Source organism: Halichoerus grypus, chromosome 13 (assembly GCF_964656455.1).
Source record: "Halichoerus grypus chromosome 13, mHalGry1.hap1.1, whole genome shotgun sequence".
Classification (NCBI taxonomy): domain Eukaryota; kingdom Metazoa; phylum Chordata; class Mammalia; order Carnivora; family Phocidae; genus Halichoerus; species Halichoerus grypus.
In genome coordinates, this window is record NC_135724.1 from 68,477,950 (window position 1) to 68,496,283 (window position 18,334).

At 45.0% G+C, this 18,334-nt stretch overlaps 1 protein-coding gene across 2 annotated transcripts; it reads right to left on the reverse strand.

Moving 5' to 3' along the window:
• Positions 1-1,661: 1,661 nt before the first annotated feature.
• SNRPD3 (small nuclear ribonucleoprotein D3 polypeptide) lies at positions 1,662-17,922 on the reverse strand. 2 transcript variants are annotated; one of them, XM_036110928.2, is made up of 4 exons: positions 17,714-17,922; positions 16,154-16,297; positions 3,739-3,931; positions 1,662-1,880 (listed from the first exon to the last, which is right to left on the reverse strand). In XM_036110928.2, exons 2-4 carry the CDS (start codon positions 16,277-16,279, stop codon positions 1,819-1,821), a joined length of 381 nt encoding a protein of 126 aa, XP_035966821.1. In that variant the 5' UTR covers positions 16,280-16,297; positions 17,714-17,922; the 3' UTR covers positions 1,662-1,818. The 2 variants fall into 2 exon arrangements, with proteins under 2 accessions (XP_035966821.1, XP_035966822.1); XM_036110929.2 differs by lacking the exon at positions 17,714-17,922 and adding an exon at positions 17,555-17,692.
• Between the last annotated feature and the right edge of the window lie 412 nt (positions 17,923-18,334).

An 18,334-nucleotide genomic window follows, 5' to 3' on the forward strand; every position in this document is an offset into this window, starting at 1 on the left:
CTCTAGGAGTAGGGCCTTGGAATTTTCATTTCTAACAAGATCCCTAAAGTGATGTTGAAAACTACTGCTCTCCCTCACTATATTAGTAATTCAATAGTGTTCATTAATAAGCCAATAAATCAATGTCTGTAAATCAAGCTCACAGGCAGGGAGGAGGGAAAGGAATCCATGAAGGGTAGTGGATATCACGTCTACCTGAAAGAATTCTACTTAAAACACTTAAGAGAAATTCCACTCCATATGTAAGTCAATGTACAAGTTTCTTTTCTTATCAGAAACAATATATTAACTCTTGGTCAAACCTAAAACAAATGAACTCTAACTCCATTCACATGAAGTTCATTTGAAATGGTCCCCAGTCCAGGAGCAACCCCCCCCCCAACCCCCGGGGTAGCACAGCCTGCAGGGCCATTAGCATTCATCCAAATGTGTCAAAGGAGCTGGGGCTGCTGGAGCAAGAGGTGCAGGGGTTGCTCTGGGGGATGGGTCTCTGAAGCCTTATTTCCGGGCCTGCAGTATCTGACCAACACTCTGAGGCTTATTCCTTAGTTCTTTATTACAGGAATAACGCAAGGTCTGTTAACACGGTGGTAGTGTCATGATTATAAGGCAAAGCTTGTTAGAACATTCCCACTTGATGCCTAGTTAACAGATGTGTTGGATTTTCTTCTTTTATTACTTGAACAATGTGTCCCATGAGCAATGTTCTAAGGGCAATTAATCAATCCCTTTTCCTCGTAATAGTTTTTGCTGAAGGGCATCCTATACTGAACCTGTGGCAAGATCTCTTTTCAGTACTTGACTTCTTCAAGCCTGCTTTTCCAATTTCTGTGTTTTTGTCAGTTATTCACTTTGCATACCTTGTCCTCTCTACCTCTGCTACATTAAAAGCCATGACTGTGCCATTGCATGCTGAGATGCTCTGACAAATGCCTAAGAACCTGTCCCCACAAATCACCACAACACTGCTTATGAAGCCAGTGTAGGAGCCACAGATGTTGGCCACTAGGATTCCCTAAATTATCTTTTAATATTAGGTTACTTTTGCCAAATGCTGAACGACTAGTGTTTCCAGGCTACAAAGATCAGAATGGTGGACTTTTTCATGGGCCAGGAGCACCCATGCGGTGTTGTTTAAGCTGAGCTGATGAAATCTCCACAGAGGTTACCTGAACAAAGCACCGTACAAATGCTTGTGTCTGAAGACCAATGAGACATCTATCTGTGTGTTCTTGGAGTTTTTCCGAGGGTTTAACCAGCAACTGGCCTGGAACAGTAGCTTAAACTCTTATCAGTAACTGTGCTATTTCAAAGTACTGGCATTCTCCCAGGGTATCTTCCTGGGTGTCAAAATTTAACCTGCTGCCAAAGCAGAGAGAACACCAAACCCCACAATGAACACACAGTCCTTATTTTTTCAAAAAGAAAAACAACAGGGGCACCTAGGTGGCTCAGTTGGTTAAGCATCCGACTCCTGGTTTCGGCTCAGGTTGTGATCTCAGGGTCATGAGACAGCCCTATATCCAGTTCAGTGCTCAGCATGGCGTCTGCTTGGGTTTCTCTCTCCCTCTCCCTCTGCTCCGCACGCCCCACCCCCCAGCATGCTTGCGCTCTCTCTCAGATACATAAATCTTAAAAAAAAAAAAAAAAAAGCAACAACAAAAAAGACCACCATATTTATTTAGTTTAACATTTCCCCTGATCTAAAGAGAAAGATGTCAAAAGAAAATCTAGAACATATACATAAGCACACACCCCCCTGAACCCAGATAACCTAAAAGAAAATAATAATGGCAAAGTTCTGTTCAACAGATAAATTTATCTTCGCTTCTGGAAGATGTTTCCACGCCCCATTCCACGTCCTCTTCCTCTCGCAGCCACTGAAAGGTGGGAAAGAAAGGACAAGGCCAGGTCAGTGCAGTCAGCGAATGCTCATGCCACGGAGCAGCCAGAGCCCTTGGGCACGGGCACAGGAAGGGGCCTGAAAGGCCACCCGGTCCAACACCATGCCCACCCCATGGCATTTCCTCATTGCATGAGGACTTGTGGCTGGCATCAGAGTTGGAGTGCCTTCCAAAACTCCTGCCTTCCGGTCCACCACTGCTCTCAATATGAGGCTGGGAGTCAGGGTGTTGAGAGCTAAGGTGGTTTGGGGAGCAAGCCTGAGAACCACAGAAAAGATGAATTCCCAGCGCTGGCCAAGGGGAAGCTAATAAAACAGGACAGATGAACTTAATTCACACTTAAAATTCTGAAACAAATAGTTAAACATCTGTTAAATCTGGGTAACAGGTCTTATTATTTTTTAAGCTATTCTGCAATATAAAATGTTTCATAATAACAAAACAAATAAAACCACTCCCCATTCAAAGGGCATACAAGCTGCTGTTCTCTGTGACTCCAAGAGTTCCAGGAGAGGTCCAGTGGCTTTGAAGGACAGGTAAAAATATTCTGATGGCTACTAATTGGAGCCTTACCCCTCTTCCATCTTCTAGAGCCCCTTGAAGAGGGAGGAAAGTCACCCAAGAGCCCAGCCACATGCTGAAAAGAACCAGAGCAAGGGACTGACAGAGGCACAGATGGCTCAGGCAGAAGCCAGTGGGCGTGGGCAAACTCACAGCCAAGTGCCTTCTAGTGCACAGCTACTAGGCTGCACCTTTGTTAGAGATGATGGTGCAGTTATACAGTGACAATGAGGGCAGCTCTTCCCTGAGAAAGCAGAGAGAACAGCAGTTCTAGTAGGAAAACCAGTATTCCTGAAAACCATTCCTTCACCAGGACAAAAGGTCCAGAGCTTCCGGTTCTACAAATGCCACTTACCTAGGAAGGGAAAGGAGATTCTCCCATCAGTGTTTTTGAAGGACATTTTAAAGGATTACTCTATTGCACCTTTAAATTCAAAAACTACCTCATATATAAAATATGCACAGCAAAAAAAGATACTGAAGGAGAATCCAGTGACTTTCCTGCACTACAAATCTTTTTACCGATACTCAGATAGTTTCTAATGAATGCACTTGCTTCCTAGATAATCAACATGGCAGAGCTTTTCATGGACCCAAAGATAAAACCTCTGACTGGGCTAACCCAAAAGAAAGGCCAGACTAAGGAAGGTCAATGGATCACTGGGAACATGCTAAAGGAAGGATTTATTTTCAAATATAAGAATATTTGAAAACAGAAGTCCAGTCCCTATAATGGGTAAAGATGGCTTAAAACTGCTTATTTCTTAAGTGAAAATGGATCCCTACTGTCCGCATTTCGCCCCACTTACGCTGGGTGTCCATAAACACCCGCAGCTCTCAGGGAACTGTTGCCCCACTGCTTTAGGTGGCAGCTAATCCATACCACAGTGCCCCTGCTCAGCAAACTAAATAAGAGCAAGCCTCCCCCAGACTCTTTGGACAGAATTTCTGGAAACAAAGGGGCCTCCTAGAAATTCATTATAGGAGACTCATCCACTCTCTCATTTAAGACAGGTGTCCCCTTCTTCTTTCTAAGGAGGCACTTTGGATTTTGCATAAGCCCTATGAATGTGATCAGGTGAGGCAAGACAGAGAAGACGAGACATGGCCCCCAGCCCCTCAGAGGTGGGGGCCCCAAGACTGCAGGGTGGCAGTGGGTGTGGAGATGGCTGAAGTCCAACTCCACCCCCATGCCCAGGCAACTGACAGGGCCCTTTCCTAAAAGATACAGGACAAACACATATGTTAAAAACAGTGCAAGAGGAGCACATACCTTGGGCCTTCAGAATAGCAGCTTTTCCCCGGCCAGCCCCTGAGCCTTGGTTTTTATTTTTCATGCTCTTTAACATGGGCGCATTTTTCAGCATGTCAGGCAAAATGAGAAAGCGGATCTTGCTGCCACGGATGTACACCTGCTCCAGCTGTGCCACTCGGCCGTCTCTGTATGTGACTGTGATGTTGGACATCTGGAAGGGAATCACCAGCTCGTCAACAAGGGCCAACAGCACCAGCACACAACAAGGACACACAAAGAGGGGGAGCCTTGGCTGGTGGTAGGGGAAGTCCAGAAATGCACAAACCAACATCGTGAAATAAAGGAGCCAGGCAAAGCACTTCACATATTTGGTCTTCACAGCACCTCCAGGATAGGCTACAGGCATTCCCGTTTTTTACAGATTAAAAAAACCTAAAGCACTTGTCCAAAGTCCAACAGCCAGAATGAAAGAACCCAGATTCAAATCCAGCTGGCCTGACTCCAGAGCCCTAACTCTGGATACTGCCTCCCTTGCCAGCATGTGAAGGGTTCTCATGGTGAAAAACTCTAATCAAAACAGCTGTGAACCGCTTGTCCAAACTCTGTCTTGTCCTGCATCTGCCCGGCACATACACTGCAAAGGCACCACGAAGGTCATGAGCGTGCACCAGAGGCAGCTCCTATCCTCCCAGAGTGCACACTCGACAAAGTGGGACAGAGCCCCTCTAGCTTCAATGCCTAGGGATGAGAAGTATAGGGGGCAGTGCCTGTACGAATGGCTCAGAATATTGGGAGAGGTGTGAGGCGAGAGCCTACACCGAGAGACCGGACACTTGGGCACGAACCTACAGGATACAAGGACTGGAGCAGAGCAATTGGGAGGGGGAAAAAGTTATCACCTTGGGAGACTATGGGGCTCATTCATTTGTGGACAGAGGGAGAGTGGACAGGGTTAGGATAGCAAAGCCTCCAAAGATCAAATATGCCAACATGGATAAACTGTGGGATGGAGAGACAGGGAGCCTACAGGTGAGACCAGCCAGCAGACGGGCTTGGCATAGGAAGGGAACCTAAACTTGCCAGTGCCAACCTCAACAGGCACCACATTTACCACAAAAAGTAGCTTATTTTGAGTCCTCTGGATGAAACAGTATATACATTTATTCAGAATAGGTCAAAGCCCATTGCAGAGAGAGGTGCTGTGTCCCCAGATTTCTGACTGGCTTGTTGCCACCTTATACTCATTCTTTTCCTCAAAGTGCTAACTGGCCACCCAGCCTCTGCCTGAACACCCAGTTTGCAAAAAGACTAACAACACTCTAGGGCCATCCTCGCTAAATCTGTGCAGTTGGAATGGTCTGTAGAGCTTCAACCCACTGCCCCTGTTCCACCCTCAGGAGTAATAGGGCTCAAGTTCCCCATAAATCTTCTACTCCAGGCTCAACATTCCTAGTTTCTTAACAAACTTCCACACAGGTTCTAAATCCTTGCCATTCTGTTCCTGCCTCAAAGAATACCATAACCTCTGGAGGCGCCTGGGTGGCTCAGTCAGTTAAGTGTCTGACTTCAGCTCAGGTTGTGATCTTGGGGTCCTGGGATCGAGCCCCGCGTCGGGCTCTGCATCCAGCAGGGAGTCTGCTTCTCCCTCTGCCCCTCCCCCTGCTTGTGCTCACTCTCTCAAATAAATTAAAAAAAAAAGAATACCATAACTTCTGGTGCCACAAGTGAACATGAAGTATGACTAACAAAGCCAACTTTTATTGAGCACTTATTAGTATCCCAGGCAATTTCACATCATAACTCCTACAGATCACACGATTCTACAAGATAGAGATCATCGCCATCCCCACTAGAGATAAAGAGGCACAGCCAGCAGAGGCAGGCCTGTCCTTAGAGGCCACACTCTTACCCACTCTCTATTCTTCTGCCTAAGGTCACACTACCTGTGTGGCCTACAGAGCACTATAAACTCAGGTCTAACTCTAAACCCACATTCTGAAACCATACATCAGATCACCACTTCCTCATCATCATTCACTCTGAAACCATACATCAGATCACCATCAGATCACTTACTTCCTCAAATAGTTAAGGAGCTAACTAAATGAGACAAATATGTCTAAACGCTGTTCCTATTACCCAGCATATATTAGAAGCTCAGTAAACAATGAATCTAAATGACAGTCAAGACATCTATTTTGGAGGCTATGCTACTGCTAAGCTACTTCTCCTCCAGTACATTCCAGTACATACATCTCCCCCCTTCCTCTGCTACAACCTCCCCAACCCACTTGGAGAATCCCTGACAGAGGGTGTTCTGTAAGACCAACAGGACAAACGGTTTTCACAAATGGATGTGTCCTGGCTGACGCAGGAAAGGGTCCAGCATCAACTGACTCCTATGACAACCCTAATAATGACCAGGTCGGCTACTGTTCTCATGCGCCCCCCTGCAGCACCAGCAGAGAAATGGCTGTGCTGTGTATAAAACCCCCCAGTCCTGCCCACCTATACAGCTTGTTAGTAAGCCCAAGCTATGTCTCCATCATAAGCCAAAGGCAACAACTTGAGTGAACTAGGTTTCAATGAAGTCAGGTAGGAATACCCACTCTACTCAAACTTCCCACTTTCCCAAACACCCATAATGAAACATAGGTGGCATAAACCAGGTGCCCAATTGAAAGTGACATCTTGGGGGAGAGAGAAGATCTTAGTACAGTCAAAACTGTGGGAATTTCCTCACACAGGGCCAAGAGGAGAGCACTAACTCCAGGACTATAAAGCAATGTTGGCGTGCTTTAGGGTCATCAATCACAACATCCCTGTTGTGGGGCACACAGCAAGTGCTCAACAAATGTCTGGTCCCCTCCCCTACCATTAATAGCAGAGCCTCCCTCTTTTGCTCCCTTCTACTCATCTTCTTGCCTGAAATCTGATAGTCAGAGTGAGGGTCTGACACTTCTAGAAGCAACAGGACCTAGCAGGTTTATTATACACCTCATCTTCAGAGACTACGGTTAAGATCAGAGATTTGGGACTCAGACTTGGATTTAGATCCGTTCCTTCTATGCTTGGTCACCCTGGGCATCCGGAAGCTTGTCCTCAGAGAGGTCCTGTGATAACTGAAAGATTGATTGTACATAAAAAACACTAGCATAGTGCCTGGTACAGAATAAACATGCAATGAATGGAAGTTTCTGGTACTACTTTTTTTCCCCTTTAAGTTATTCATTTATTTTAGAGAGAGAAAGAGAGACAGAGCACGCGTGCTCGAGGGTGGGGGGAGGGGCAGAGGGAGAGAATCTTCAAGCAGACCCCACCACCACCACACTCCCTCCCCGCCGCCCACCACTGCTGGGTGCAGAGCCTGACATGGGGCTTGATCTCATGAGCCTGAGATCATGACCTGAGCTGAGCTGCAACCAAGAGTGGATGCTTAACCCACTGTGACACCTAGGCGCCTCATGAATGGAAATTTCTGGTACTATTAAACACAGCCTTTTGGAGACGGCTCTTAGCTTGACACGTTAAACTAAGACTTTTAAAATATTTAACAGTACCCAGATCTTGGTTTTTAAATTCTACTCCCAACCAAAAAGAAACCAAGGCTACCTGAAGAAATGGCTGATTCCAGAGCTGGGTTAGGGAAGGTAAAAGATGAGCCTGCAACAAACATCTTATTCCAGAAAGTTAAGGATGTGCTCCCCCAAAATGGCCAGGAGACACCAAAAGGACACAAAAGGAGTCATCTTCTGGACAAATTTGGGATAAATCAATCAAAATAATGATAGTAACAGATTATAACCCATTTAATGAAACAGAAACCCATGAGCCTATACTGACAATAAATGAATGAATAAATTGGGAATAAGGGAAGGCTCTTCCATACAGCAGACCTAGTTAATAGAAAGAATGATGGAGTTATAAACAAAAAACATTCTCGGGCACGTGGGTGGCACAGTGGGTTAATCATCCGACTCTTGGTTTCGGCCCAGGTCGTGATCTCAGGGTCGTGAGATCGAGCCCCACTCTGGAGTCTGCTTGAGATTCTCTTTCCCTCTCCCTCTGCCCCTCCCTCTCACGTGCGTGCTCCCTCTCTCTCTCAAATAAATAAATAAATAAATCTTAAAAAGTAAAAAAAAAAAACAACATTCTTTTGCAACCGTCATGGTAAAAAGATTCAAGCAAGAATCTTCACTGGATGATAAAAGGGGGGTGGTGGAGGTGGTGATGAGAAACAGAATACTCACAAGATAATTATTTAAAGAACCTCCCTCACAAAATTCTCATTAGTTGCCAAAGGAAAAAGAACATACAGTGGAGAGACCACACAACACTTCAACCAAATTATCAAGGTTAACATGCACCAGTAAGGGGCAAACAAGTGTTTTGGGCCTCCTAGTGACACCTGAAGGAGAAGAAGTCACTTACACAGTAACAGCCACAAACAGTACCCCACACAAACAAAACAAACCCCAAATCCAATCATGAGGAAACACAGAAACCCCAATCAAAAGACATTCTAAAACAAATAACTGGTCATTATTCTTCGAAAATGTCAATGCTGTGAAAAGCAAAAGCAGAAGAACTGTCCCAGACTAAAGAAGCACAAAGCAAGCTGATCACTAAGTATAATACATGATCCTGAATTGAATGGCACAGAGAGGAAAACACTGCATATATAGATAACATATAGATAAGTAGTTTTTCATTCTAGCTAGAAAGCGTATCTGGAGAAATTCCCAACCACCCTGCATTCAGAAAATTCAAAAACGTTCCTGATGTTAATTCTGGGCAGTTTTCTGACAGTCATGTGAGGGCTTCTCTCAGGTTATCATTTTTACAGAAAGAAATCATGCACAGGCCATTTTCCCACAGACCATTATTCCATAACCAAAAAAATAGTGTTTGAACAGTCCAGTCAGTGATGGGGTGGTCATGCTAAAGCCCCAAAAGCACCATCTCGGCTCCAGGAGAGTCTCTGAACTCTATCACTCTCTCCCACCAAAATTTCCAGGAATTATAATTGCTTTAAGAAGTGAAATTTTGGATTTGATCATTTACCCTCTTCTTTTTTTAAATCTCATTATTATTATTTTAAGAGTTTATTTATTTGACAGAGAGAGAGAGAGAGTGAGAGCAGGGAACACAAGCAGGGGGAGTGGGAGAGGGAGAAGCAGGCTTCCCGTGGAGCAGGGAGCCCAATGTGGGGCTCGATCCCAGGACCCTGGGATCATGCCCTGAGCCGAAGGCAGATGCTTAGCGACTGAGCCACCCACGCACCCCTATTATTATTATTTATTTATTTATTTGACAGAGAGTGAAAGAGCATAAGCAGGGGGAGTGGCAGAGGGAGAGGGAGAAGCAGGCTCCGATGTGGGGCTTGAGATCCCAGGACCCTGGGATCATGACCTGAGCCGAGCCGAAGGCTGACGCTTGATGGACTGAGCCACCCAGGTGCTCCTACTCTCTTCTTTTATCTAATTTTCTGGGTCTTTTTGTTTTATTGAGATATAACTGATCTATAACATTGTGTAAGTTTAAGGTATACAATATACTGATTTGCTACATTTATATTACAATGACTGCCACTGTAGCATTAACTTCTTTATCAAGTCATATAATTATCATTTCTTGGTGATGAGAATAATTAAGATCTCTTATTTCAGCAAGTTTAATGCCTATAATAGTTTTGTTGCCTCTAATTACTGTACTGTATATTAGAACCCCAGGACTTTATTTATCTACTAGTTGCATACCCTCTTTTTTTTTTTTTTAAGATTTTATTTTTATTTATTTGACAGAGAAAGAGAGCAAGCACAAGCAGGGGGAACAGCAGGTCGAGGAAGAGGGAGAAGCAGGCTCCCTGATGCGGGCCTCGATCCCAAGACGCTGGGATCATGACCTGAGCCGAACGCAGACGCTTAACTGACGGAGCCACCCAGGTGCCCCTACCCTCTTCTTTTTAAATAATCTTTACTGTGCTTCATGATCATAAACTTAACACATATTTTAATTTTTAAAGTGGAAAAAAAAAGTTTTTTTTTTTCTTAAGAATTTTAATCCCCCATGGGGCGCCTGGCTGGCTGAGTCGGAAGAGCATGGGACTCTTGATCCCAGGGTCCTGAGTTCAAGCCCCACGGTGGGTATAGAGATTGCTTAAAAACAACAACAAAACAACCAACCAACCCCCCCCCACCACACAAAAAACAACAATATTTTGCAGGACTGTCACCTACAGATGATGCCACATCCTGCAGCACGGGCCAGCGGACTCTGCTTGCCTTGCAGCTGTGGAGTACAGAGCGGGAGGACAAGACTCCCTGCCTTGCCAGCCAAACCTCATATATATAAAAATGTTTTTAATCCCATTTAATTTCCACCAAAAGAGAACTACTCACTTTGGTTTTGCTCAAAAACTTAATGCATTTTTATGTATCACTTATAATTTGGCTTTATTTTTATAAAACTGGGAACATATTGTAGAGTTTTATATTTTTTCCCACTTAGCTCAACAGCATTTTCCCATGACGTTAAATATTCTTCCATGTTATTTAACTGGATGAATAATATTGTTTGTAATGTACCCTAATTTGTTTAATCATAATTTATTTAACTCATTAGAAATGTTTGTTGTTTTTAGGTTTTCATCATTAAAAACAGCACTGCAGGGGCACCTGGGTGGCTCTGTCAGTTAGTTAGGTGTTTGACTCTTGGTTTCAGCTCAGGTCAGATCTAGGGTGGAGGGATCGAGTCCTGCATGGGCTCCATGCTCAGCCAGGAGTCTGCTTGGGATTTTCTCTCTTCCTCTCCCTCTGCCTCCCTACCTTCCTGCTCTCTCTCTAAAATAAATAAATAAATCTTAAGAAAAAAAATAAAAATAAAACAGCCCTGTACTAAAAACAATTTTTAGAAGTAGAACTACAGCACTAAAGGGCAGGAACTTTTCTATGTTGATGTATATTAAATGTGTTTTCCAGAAAGGATTTAACAATCTATACTTCTACTGGCAGACTAGTAAGGAACCCTTGGTAGAACTACTAATTTTATTTTGGCACCCTGTAAGTTTAGAAATTCTTACTATTTCCCAATTTGCATGTCTAAATATTAATAAGGCCATTATTTTTGTATGTTAAATGTCCGCTTTACATATTTTTCTTTTGTTAATTAGCCATTTTATGACTTGGGTCCACTTTTAATTGGGAAATTAACATTTTTGACTTGCAGAAACTATTTATATGTTTATTTTTAATTTTTATTTATATGTTTATTTTTTATTTTGTTTTTAAAAAGGTTTTTATTTTATTTGAGAGAGAGAGAGTGAGAGAGCACAAGAGGGGGTAGGGTCAGAGGGAGAAGTAGACTCCCTGCTAAGCAGGAGGCCTGATGCGGGACTCGATCCTGGGACTCCAGGATCATGACCTGAGCCGAAGGCAGTCGCTTAACCAACTGAGCCACCCAGGTGCCCTTTTACTTATATGTTTAAATATAATAAACTTTCATCATAAAAAAATTATGAGATGTCCTAAATGTCTGAATACATTTAAGGTGTTTGACTCTAAGCCGAGCCCGGAGAACACTTCTAGCATTCACTAAGACTCTACAAAGAACCTCCAGGGACCCTTCACACTGGATACCTAATAAAATCCATAGCCATAAAAGTTGCCCCCAAAAGGTTACATAAATATAAGCTAGTCTATAAAATAAAAATAATGTGCTTATTTCTACTCATAATTCCTCACCTTAAAGCTCCTTTTTGGTTTTTAATATTTTACCAAATATTTGACTAGAAGTATTCTTAAGAAATATATATACTTTTTATTTTGAAGAAAAATCTCTTCATTCCCTCCCTGACATTTGATAAAAACAGGATGCTTCAAAACCATGGTAAGTACATAAAACCAAGAACAGAAACTTCCCCATTTGGGGACCTCTGGCTTTAGATCATCCATATCCAGGCTGGGCAAAAGATGTGATACACTCCTCCATCAGGTCCCATCTCTGCTACAGACAAAGATCAGCTCAAGAAAGCCACATGGAGAGCCACAGAGGCCTTGCTCACCCCAATGCACACAGGGCCCTCAGGAGATGCTCGCAGCAGCACTTGCGGGGCTCTGTCACCTACAGATGATGCCACATCCTGCAGCACGGGCCAGCGGACTATGCTTGCCTCGCAGCTGTGGAGTACAGAGCGGGAGGACAAGACTCCCTGCCTTGCCAGCCAAACCTCAGATGCAAAGAAGTATCTACACCCTCTGACCCTATGAGCCCATTTCAAGGACCTCATCCTAGGATTAATGCTTGCATAGATTACATTTGCATGGTCAAAAAAGAGCTGTGGTAACAGGCTACATTAAAAATATCTGAGGAACCCAAAAAGGTGTGTTTTGTATGGGGATGTTGGTGATGACATTACCTAATAGTATGACTATATCTCTTTTATCAGGGCCAAGGGGAAAAATGTCTTCCACATCTGACTGCCAGAGAAAACCACACAATTGGTATTTTATCTTAAGGACCCTACGCACCTTAGAACTGCTGATTTCCGTCTGCCGGGCCTCTAAGTAGCTTAGAACAGAATATGCCTTTATTAAATGTACAGGGATTCAGATTTACATTTCTGGGTACTAACTGCCTGCCTGGCTTCACTTTAGGGTCTACCCCAAGTTACCTGCATCTTGACCTATCTGTCCATTTTTACCTTATTGCATAATTTTTTATAAACCACCTTTTTTTTTTTTTTTTTTTTTTACAGATTTTATTTGAGAGAGGCAGAGAACACGAGTGGGTGCAGTGGGGGGCAGAGGGAGAAGCAGACTCCCCACTGAGCAGGGAGCCTGATGCAGGGCTCGATCCCAGGACCCTGAGATCACAAACTGTGCCAAAGGCAGACGGTTAACCAACTGAGCCACCCAGGCGCCCCCTACCTCTAACACTTTTTGAAAGCAGACAGAGTAAAAAATAAATACTAGAAACACAAGACACCTTCCTAAGGGGGAAAAAAAAGTCAATGCCAACTGTGGTTGTGGTGAGATGCTCTTATCTGTTTTCCAAATCTTTGTAGTGTGTGACCCACCACACTTTTGTAATAAAAAATGTTAGGGGCGCCTGCATGGCTCAGTCAGTTGGGCAGCTGACTCTTGATTTCAGCTCAGATCATGATCTCCAGGTCGTGAGATCAATCCCCGTGTTGGGCTCCACACTCAGCTGGGAGTCTGCTTCAGGATTCTCTCTCTCTGCCCCTCCCCCCACTCTTTCCCGCAAGCGTGCTAAAATAAATAAATAAATAAATAAATCTTGAGAAAAAACAAAAGTTATTAAAACCCAACATCCAATGGCAAACACTAAACTCCAGCTGTCCTCTAGCAAAGGCTAGAAAGTGCTAAGGGGATGCTCTCATCCCCAAAGGGCAGACTAACTGGGGCCAGGAAGGAAGGAAAGCAGCAGGAACTGCAGGAGCCGTTGGTTTCACGCATCCTGGGGAGATGTGAATGAACTGCGCTGGGCTTACCGCAATATATTCGGCTCTGCCTTAGCCTGCTGGTTTTATTCAGTAAGCCAGGCTTACGTAAACCCAGCAAAGCCTCAGCATCTGGGCATGGGCAGTGTTATAGGCTGAATCCTAACTGCCTCCAATTCATCTGTTGAAGTCTTAAGCCCCCAGTACCTCAGAATGTGACCATATTTAGAGTCTGGATCTTTACAGAGGTAACTGAGCCCTAATTCAATGTGACTTGTGTCCTTATGAGAGATCAGGATACAGATCCACACAGAAGGAAAACCATGTGAAGATACAGGAAGGAGAGAGCCATCTACAGGCCACAGAGAGAAGCCTGGAACAGATCCTTCCTTCATGGCCCTCAGAAGAACTAACCCTGTGACACCTTGATCTCAAACCTCTTGCCTCCAGAACTCTGAGGGAATAAATATGCTTGTTTAAGCCACTCAGTGTGACACTTTGTTATGACAGCCCTAGCAGATTAACATAAGCGGGAAGCAAGTGACTGGCTCCCCCCACCTGACATGCATTCACTCATTTATTCTGCACTATAATGCTGAGGCTGAGGTGTTATTTTTAATCCTGACTTAGAAAGGAGAGAACATGGGCGCCTGGGTGGCTCAGTTGTTAAGCGTCTGCCTTCGGCTCAGGTCATGATCCCAGGGTCCTGGGATCGAGCCCCGCATTGGGCTCCCCGCTCGGCGGGAAGCCTGCTTCTCCCTCTCCCACTCCCCCTGCTTGTGTTCCCTCTCTCGCTGTGTCTCTGTCAAATAAATAAAATCTTTAAAAAAAAAAAAAAAAAGAAAGGAGGGAACAGAGGGTGAGGGAGGTCCAAAGCTGGACCCAAGTCACACAAGGTAGCAGGCTGCAACCTGATTCCAGACCTATCACCAGGCTGTGTGCTTTATATCACACTGGCTACATTTGAGAGACCACCAAGGTCATCTGGTCAGACATTACAAATGGGCAGTTTGAGGCCCTGAAAACTCAGTCAGTTGTCCAAATAAATAGCTGAATAAACACATTAAGGTGCCTTACCCCCAGTCTTGCATTCTACTCATCAAAATAAAGTACCTTAAAATGGATGAGGATGCCTTAAACCAGAGGACTGGATCTATGACAGGGGTGCCTCACAAAGACAAGGCAGGCAAAGCCCCACAGGACCTTTAGAAAGCCCACACCATCTACCTGTATGGCATCAACACTGAAGAGAGAAACCTGCAGTCACTAGATGTCTATCTCCCTGAGCCAGGGAACTGGCCCCACTGGTCAACGTGGCAGGAAGATGATGCTCAAAGCTATAGAGCTATCACAAGTAAATAAGTGAACGCTGCGAAGCAATAGATAGGACACCTGATCTGCAGTGTGATCTTAGGGAAGTCACCTTCTCTTTTTTTTTTTTTTTTTTTTAAATTTTATTTATTTATTTGACAAAGAGAGAGTTAGTGAGAGCAGGAACACAAGCGGGGGAGTGGGAGAGGGAGAAGCAGGCTTCCCGCCGAGCAGGGAGCCCGATGCGGGGCTCGATCCCAGGACCCTGGGATCATGACCTGAGCCGAAGGCAGACACTTAACGACTGAGCCACCCAGGCGCCCCTGTTTCTGACCTTCGGTTTTCTCACCTAGAAAACATTAACAGAAACTACATGTGGACATGTAAAATCTGCGTGGTGTGAAACTAGCTGCTGCACATACATAACTAATCTGATCTGTAGAACAGCCCCAGGGTGTGGGTGTTATCCCTATTGCGGTCTTCAGAATGCACTGCTCAGATCTCCCTGCAAGGGTCATCAGGCTATGAGGCATGCATGGAGCTGACAGTCTCCAGCTGCCACCTATGGGATCCATCACAGCATTCACCCTGAAGCCACTGTCTCCCCAGGCTGCCAGCCAATGAGTGATCACAATGGGGATCCTAGACCCAGGCCATTTCTGCCCCATGCTACACTCTTCTAATGAGCAACTCCTGCTGGCTGAGACTTCCTCAGAGATTCGCTGCGGTATAAGGCTCTTCCCACTCAATCTTGTCTTTTCCCTCTCCTTTCCCCAGCACCAGATCAGTAATAGATTGAAAGCTCTCCTGGTTACTCCTACTCCCTCTCCTTTATCTTTCATTATTACTTCCCCCAATAAATCTCTTGCACAACAATTCTGCCTTGGCAACTATGTCTCAGAGGACATAAAATAACACCATTCCCATTTTAGAGACAAGGAAACTGAAGCAATTAACATGATCAAGGTCAGATAATTAGGATCCAAACCCATATCTCTGATTCTGAAGCCCAAGTTCTTAACTGATGATTTAAAGAACAAAGGAGAAAGTGTGCTGATACACCTTGCCAAAGCAATGCTATACAAACTCACGTGATTATTAGCAAAATGCAAAAGAGTGCCATGGGAAGGGCACAGTATGAGGAAGCTGCTCCAATACTTGTTAGCGGAAGGACACTCAGTAGATGAAGTCTTTTAATCTTATTCTCCCTATTTTATGGATGACAAAACTATCACCGAACCTGCCTACCTCATAAGGTAGTTGCTATAATCAAATGAAACTCCTCTTCCAAGAAAGATGGAAAATAAACATGGTATGTGAGTGGAAGATTCCACTAACTGCAAAGCAGTTACACAAACATGTAGGGGCAAATGGAGAATGGCCCTGAACCTGACAGATTCTACTGAAGGGAACAGTGCCACTTCTTTTAAACAAGTCTCCAAAATATAGAAGATGATCATAGGATGGAGAAAACACACTTCTAAATAGCTCTTATTTATGCCCATATCAGCAGCAACTATAACAGTGCCTGGCACACATCAGGCGCTCCATAAATAACTGTTCAAGGAGGGGAACTTCAAAAAGACCTCCAATCACTATCTTTCTGTGCTCCAAGACAGAGGCCCAAGCTTCCCCCATAACCTCATGTGGAAAGCAGGATACCTGGCAGTTCATGTTGTCCTCCGCCTCAATGAGCTTCCCACGATACACCTCACCAGTGTTTGTCTCACATGTCACAATGTGACCCTCAGCCTCGTGTAGGACTTTAATCGGCACACCAATAGACATCTTGGCAGGAAAAGAGCTCTACAGTGAGAGAGACAATAGTTAGTTCATCCTTTAGGGCCTAAGAAGTCATGTGGCACATATCATAACTCCCTTAAGGCCTGACACTCCATAAAATTTAGTAAGAATGCCAAAGCTGCCATTTTCCACAGGGAAAAAAAAAAAAAAAAAGCTTAATTCCTAGTGTGAGGAACTCATCTGGCAAATACATGAAAGATGTGGGATGGTGAAGAATGGGGGGGGGCTAGAGAGAGGAAAGCTAATGGGATGAGAATAAAGTGCCTTCCATCTCCCTCCCTGCTACCATATGCCTCTTTATCTTCATCAAATAACCAGTAACCAATACTGTGTGTGTTGGGGACAGGGGATTGAAATGTACATACCACACGATGTACATGCCAACCCATAGTTGTGGATGACACCACTTTGAGAACCCATGATATAGACCTGAGCTGTCCAATACAGTAGCCACAGTCCACATGTAGCTACTTAAACTAAACTTAAAGTGAAATAAATCACATTAGCCACATTTCAAGAGGTCAATGGCCTTGGGCTAGTGGCTAAAGTACTGGGCAATACAGATATAGACCAAAGGATCCAGGCAAATCTAGAAGAGGCTGTGCATTTAATTCGACTCATTAAGTACCCACTGACCCTCCACTTCTTCAAGGTTAAATAGAAAATAAAGTGTTCACAAAGGGACAACGTGCTATAAGCAGGAAATATTTGGAGGAAAAACAATCAGGGAAATCACCTGATTTCATGTAAATAAAAGAAACAAGCAGTAGATTTCATATTCCCAGATGAGCAACAAATGAAGGCTGGGACACATCATGTGTGTTCAAGATTGGAAAGGGAACATGAGGTTGGGAAAGACAGGTTCCCTCGGTGAGGAAGTAGCCTTAGGAGTTTGGCTTTTATGCTGAAGACAGCGGGGAACTATTGCAGGACTATGGGTAAGGAATGATCCAATAAAAAGGCAGCAGCACTTACAAATGGATCAAACACAGTTTATTTTTTTTTCCAAACAGTTTAGAAGCAAGGAAACTTGATAAGGCTTCTGTAACAATATGGAAAGCATGAGAGGACCAGTGCCTGAAAGGGGGATGGGGGCAGAGATGCAAACAACTTTGAAAAGGATTGCCCAGAGAGAACTTGGGGGAAGGAGGCAGCCAGAAATATTTCAAAACTATTGCCTGTATGTTCGGAAAAACATGGCCTGGAGAGGTACAGAAAACGAAGAGCATGTACTTTGGGGAAAAGCTAATGAGAACTCACTTTCAGGCGCTAGAGAGGCAACGCTGATGTTTGAGTGACCCGGGCTTCCCGCTCTTCTCCCTCCCCGAACCTCCCAGAGTTGCTCGGCAGCGCGTCCTTCTCCAGCCCCAGGCCCCTCACGGATGCTTCGGGTCTACCCTCGCCTGCTCCCGGCCTCACCTCACCGGCTCCGGCCTACTCTTCCTTTCCGGTGCCGCGGCAACTCTAGCGACTGCGAAGGCGTGAGCAAAGCGAATGGCGGGTCTCGCGCTCCCAGAATACCACGCGTTCCCAAAATGCTGCGCGTAGGGCCCGGCCCCTTCCTTTTCTTAGTGGTGAGCGCGGTCTTGCCTTTGCTTCCTTCTCACCCGGCCGGCTGGGAAACGTGGACTCGGCTACGATAGTTCCGGCCCCGGAAGAGAGCTGGTGACAGGGCCCAGGTGCCGCCGGAAACACTGATCCATAGGCCGTCAAGGGGGTGGGGGGAGGGGCTTGCGTTTCGAAGCACCTAACACCGGGGACAGGCTGGACAGCAAGGTGGGGATCTGGGGCTTGGGCCCTCGGATCGGGGGCTGAGGGCCAGGACCTACTCTCACAATTTAACCTTTGGAACCCGGCACCACCAGGTAAGGGGCGCCCTCAGTAAGGCGAGGTATCTCACCGTACGGATAGAGAAACAGGTTTCGAGTAGAGCGGGAGCCGGCCCACGGCCGTCCCTCAAGGAAGTCGAAGTAGTGTTAGGTCTCCTGGAGCCCTGCGGTGTACGGATAGGACCTGGCCTTAGGCCTGAGGCTGGCAGAG